The sequence below is a fragment of the Pistacia vera genome, unplaced genomic scaffold (genome assembly GCF_008641045.1).
Source record: "Pistacia vera cultivar Batoury unplaced genomic scaffold, PisVer_v2 Contig320, whole genome shotgun sequence".
NCBI lineage: Eukaryota > Viridiplantae > Streptophyta > Magnoliopsida > Sapindales > Anacardiaceae > Pistacia > Pistacia vera.
In genome coordinates this window covers 2,530,904-2,535,929 of record NW_022196136.1, presented here as the reverse complement: position 1 = coordinate 2,535,929, position 5,026 = coordinate 2,530,904, and the positions used below count along the sequence as shown (strand labels likewise).

The 5,026-nt window shown below is 39.1% G+C and overlaps 1 protein-coding gene across 1 annotated transcript; it reads right to left on the bottom strand.

Annotated features, from left to right (window-relative positions):
- Nucleotides 1–2,418: 2,418 nt before the first annotated feature.
- On the bottom strand, nucleotides 2,419–4,516 carry LOC116137128 (probable disease resistance protein At1g51480). Its single transcript, XM_031422817.1, has 3 exons — nucleotides 4,239–4,516; nucleotides 3,149–4,129; nucleotides 2,419–2,768 (listed from the first exon to the last, which is right to left on the bottom strand). The coding sequence occupies exons 2-3, from the start codon at nucleotides 4,086–4,088 to the stop codon at nucleotides 2,419–2,421; spliced, it is 1,290 nt and encodes a 429-aa protein (XP_031278677.1). The 5' UTR covers nucleotides 4,089–4,129; nucleotides 4,239–4,516.
- Between the last annotated feature and the right edge of the window lie 510 nt (nucleotides 4,517–5,026).

Sequence of the window (5,026 nt, the reverse complement as noted above, 5' to 3'; positions counted from 1 at the left end):
AATGACCGGAAGTTCATCATCTGGCCTTTTCCAACTAGATCCACCACAGATTTGGCCGTAACGACGCCAAATCTGGCCACCGTTGACTGAAAACGACAGCCATATCTTGTGCCGTCGTTTTGGCCTTTTTTGGCCGTCGCGGCACAGCAGGCCGTGAATCTGGCCTTTTCCGGTCAGATCTGGTGGATCTGGTCAAAAAGGCTATAACCACGTTTTACGACACAATTCTGACTGGTCTTGTCGTAATGCGATTACCCGCCAATTCTGACGGTGGTCCGAATCTGGCACTGCAGGTGGTGGGTGTTTTTATCATTTTATACATTAGGCTTTTAATTAATTAGCAAACCTAAGGTCTTTTCATACATTTTTAAATTTTACCTCGCAATACTCCCTTATCCAACACCCAATATTATTCCTAAAATTCTATCCAAAATATAAACCAAACGCATCCTTAATGTTTAGTTGGTTTCGTCTCTATCCAGTTCATTACTTCCATTTCCATCGTTCCATGGAAGGTAAATTAAGCATGGTCCTGAGAAATAATATAGAACTTCTTGATATAGAATGATTAATACATTTTATTCTCTTCTCTAGTCAAGATGTCTGATATTAATTATAAAAATCATACTCATCCATAATAATTTTTATAATTTAGATTTAATTATTATAGTTAGATTTAATAAAATCAAACATTATTATGTGATTACTTTTAATATAAAAAAAATAAAAAATAAATTGGTATTTGTCGTTGTATAATATTTTATTTATGTATCAATATCAATTAAAGCAAAATTTGCAGTCTTCTAAGTTAGTTTAAAAAACAATATTGAAAGCAACAGACACTATCAATGAACATTACAAATTCAGATATATATTGTTGATGCTGGTTTTCGGCACCAACCAATTGTCACGTGGGTTTGCTCTTTGATTGATTAATGCACGTGATAATGGATATGTGAATGAAATAAATGCGTGGAGAACTTTTAAAGTGGTTCGGTGCTAAGGTAGCATATCCTACGTCCACTGAGTTGTATTGATATTAGTGTGGGTCAGGTCGCTGAAGCGGACTGACGTACACAAATTTATGAAAAGTAAGTGTTTCCTCTTACAAGAGAGAGAGTTATTTTTTGTGAAAATGGCCGAATCCCCTTAATGGAGGGGTCTTCTTTATTTATATCAAAGGGAAGTGTGTAATCATCATTAAATCTCGGGTTGGTATGATTGTCAGGATATCATCTATCTTCACGTCCCGTTTTCCCTTTTTTCCAAGCTGACTTTGCATGACTTGCTGCAGAGAAACGGACGCGTGTGACTCCATGTTTATTTGCAGGTCTGACGTGCGCACATTGTCCTGACGGGGCAGGTTACTCCGGACGCTACCCTTCCACGTCGCTCTTCATTTTCCCGTGCATAACAGAGCCCCCTAGTTTTTAAGGTTTGTGGAACGAGCCTTGGAAACTAAGTCACACTGAAGGTTCTAGTCTTTCCGACCTGGATGGGGCGAGCTCCGCTCAAGACTCGCAGCGACCACGATCTCGCGCGATCTCGCGCGATCCCTTGCCTAAGCGACCTAACAATCTTCACCCTGCGACCTGAGCTTGACGGCGCTCTTTTCTGCACAGAGGTCAATGAACCTGGTTCTGCGCTGTCAGGCTGTCTGATGCGTTACAGCGCTTGTCAGACACATTAATGCGTGTTATGATGACCCACGCCGTTTTGACAGTATTGACCGTTTAAACGCGTTTGAAACCGACAGCCCTTATTACTGCATTTAATGCGATGTGGTTTGAAATGGCGCCTCTTTTCACGGCATTTAACGCGACGTGGCGCATTAAATGCGGGGAGAGGGGGAAACTCTTCGTTTCGGTTCCGAGGGTGGTAACCGTTGATTCGCAATCCATAAAAAACCTTGTATTTTTCAGATGAGGCCACCAAATCTCTTTCGCTTCGAGTGACACACTTTTGCAACCAAGATCATCCCTCCCAATCGGCGTTTTTTAAGCAACCAGGACGAGTTTCGGCCCCAGCTTCATATTCCACAGAGTAAGGTTTTTTCCTCTTTTTCTTTTTCTTTCTTTTTGTATGGGTTTGGTTGAACCACGGCGTTGGGCTTTTCGGTGTTCCACCGGAGTTGCACGCCGTTGTTGGATTCGAGCCGTGGATGGCGGCTTGAATCTCCACTAGGTTTTAAGTATTTGTCCCTTGCTGCTGCTCGGGACAACACGAAGGCCCGAATGACCGTGTCTGTCGATGTTGCAGACTGGAATGGAACCGTCAACATCCAGGCCCGAGGAAGGAGCCAGCTCGTCCTCGCGGGAGCTCCCGAGGATGCACTCTGATGTCTACTCGGTTCTCACCTCCGAGGAATATGCTAGAGTAAAAAGGCAGTTCGACATCAGCTCGGAGGTGTTTCCTCGACTACACTAGGCCGTCTCGGCGCCCGGCTGACGGCCTTGCCGCGATCATCGAAGAAATGGTAGTATCATTTACCATTAGACTACAAATTAAAAAAGTTCTCTTGAGTTCATCACCTTTTAGATAATTGTAACTCAATGCTATCTTTGAGTATTCCTTTTCCAGTAACCCTGCAAACTTTGTCGGGGAAGGCATCTTCAATTCCCGCAACGCATCTTTCCATTGAGATCGAAGTCTCTTGTTCCTTAACGCTCTTGCTATTGTAGTAATGACGATTGGCAAGCCTCTGCATTCCTTACATACGTCATTTGGCAGATCATCCCGCTTAATAATTGTTTGATCAACAATATCACCTGCAGGGGGGGAGTTGGATTGCTAGTCAAAGGGGCAAAAATATATACTGCATATGTTATAAATGTTTCAAAATTACTTTTGAATTTGCCATGCTAACTTTAATAGTACATTATGTGCTTAGATAAAAAAAATAATTGTTATATTCATTTATCATATTGATAGATATACAAAAAAGTATAAAGCGAAATCGAGCAACGAAGTTTGACACATTTATTTATTTATTTTCCATGTAAAACCATAAAATTTATATGTTCATAAATCCAAATTAATCAAACTTTTTGTACAGATCTGGAGGGGCCAAGACTATGATGTAAGTATTAAAATTGTGAAAAATAATAAAATATGTAAGAAAATGTTAAAATTCTGTAACTTTAATTACCCGCCATCTTTTTAAACAGGCTCCAAGCTTCTTCTTCGGTTAAAAAACCCACTTGGAAATACTTCACAGAATCCATACTCGGTAACACATTAAGATCTCTTGCTGTCAGCAATACTTTACAACCCCCACGATCATCTCCACAAGGAATTCCTAGAGCCTCCAAATTTAATTGTTCCCAGATATTATCTAAAATTACAAGGATTTTCTTATCTGTCTTCAATCTTGCATACAACTTATTTGCTCTTTCTCCCTCCGGCTCAAATTTCAGACTTAACTGATTTGCTAGTTCATCTTGAATCTTTTTAGTGTCTGGTTTATCAGATACCTCTACGAAAACCAACTCATCCAAGAGCTGTTTTTTCTTGGCTTGCTGACCAACTTCTTTGACCAGCGTGGTTTTGCCAATGCCACCCATTCCGTAAACCCCGATAATGCCTACCTCGGCATCTTCTACAGCGTTCAACACACCTTTCAAAGTTGAGAGTCTTGATTCAAATTCCTCGTAATCTTTGTTCTTAAGCCGAATATTGTCTTCACGAGTGGTAGGAAAAGAAACTTTATGAATGAATGTTTCTTTTTCCTGCAGGAATTCAGTTACAGCCTCCACCTTTTTCGATGCTTTCCTGCTATTTTTGTAACAGGTGATCAAGTTGAAACATCGGCTGTTTGTTTTCTCTTGAATCAACTGCTCTGCTTCAACAATGATGGAATCCACATCCCTCTGCCAGTCTTCAACCTGCTGTTTGATCGTTTCCACGTTGTTTTGAGCCGCAACAACCTTACGCTTCACCTCCTCTCTTGCATCCTTGAGCTTTCCAATTTCTTTTTTGAGATCGTCAAAGTTGCTCTTGTAGTTGTACAAGTACATAAATTGACGCCTTACAGGAGCAGATAAGCCCTTTCCAACTTCTAAAACAGCATTCCCTGCAGTTTCTTCCATTCTCAACCCCTTTTCCTTTTCCTTCCTTAGAGAAAATAGAGCTGAACAAAAATAAAATAAAATAAAATAATTCAAACAAAACAGAGAAAACAACGGGACAACCAGGGAACAAAACCACAATTACAGAAAAATAGTAACAAGGAAATATACCAGCGAAATTTAGATGCAAAAATTGGATAGAATCGGATTACAAGTTAAAATATGAAGTGATTTGGATATTGCTGCTTACTGAAAGAGAAGCAGGGGATCCAGAAGAAGGGGAAGGAGTGAAAAATCTAGTGATCAACAATTACAGTAAAAGTACGTTCAAGCAAATACAAGGAAAGATCTGGTTTTGGACTTTGTTTGGGGCGACTTAGTAGAAGAAAATGCAAAAGAAAAGCATACTCTGAGATGTCTATAACAGAGGGTTGAAGTGATACAGGAAATTTGTGAATTGTGAATTTGTGATCTCATTTGCTCACTAGTAACATTAACATGTGTGTTAAATGGTTCAAAACCAAAGATAATTTTATTAAAATTATTTTGAAAGACTCAAAATGTTTTGTTAGTCAACAAAAAGACAACAAAGAAAGCGACATTCCAATGAACTTTCTGCATTATTCAGCAGATACCATTAAATCACTAAACCTATAAAAGTACAGTAAAGCAAAGAAATTCACCAAAAAATATCAAATATTAATTGAACTGTTTCTTGCTTTTCTTTGGTAAATATCAAAAGTAAAAGTCTTGTTAAGCCAGCTGAAAAAAACAAAACATTGAAAGTAACAAGGCACTAATCATGAACATTGAGCCAAAAGTAGAAGGTGTAAATTCCACAATGAATAAAGTAAAAATGGACCTTGCCAAACTTTCTAATAAAGTAATAATACATTGAAGTGGTAGTCTTTATCTTTCATCATCAATAATTGAAGAGAGCACACTGTTTAAGATTCCCT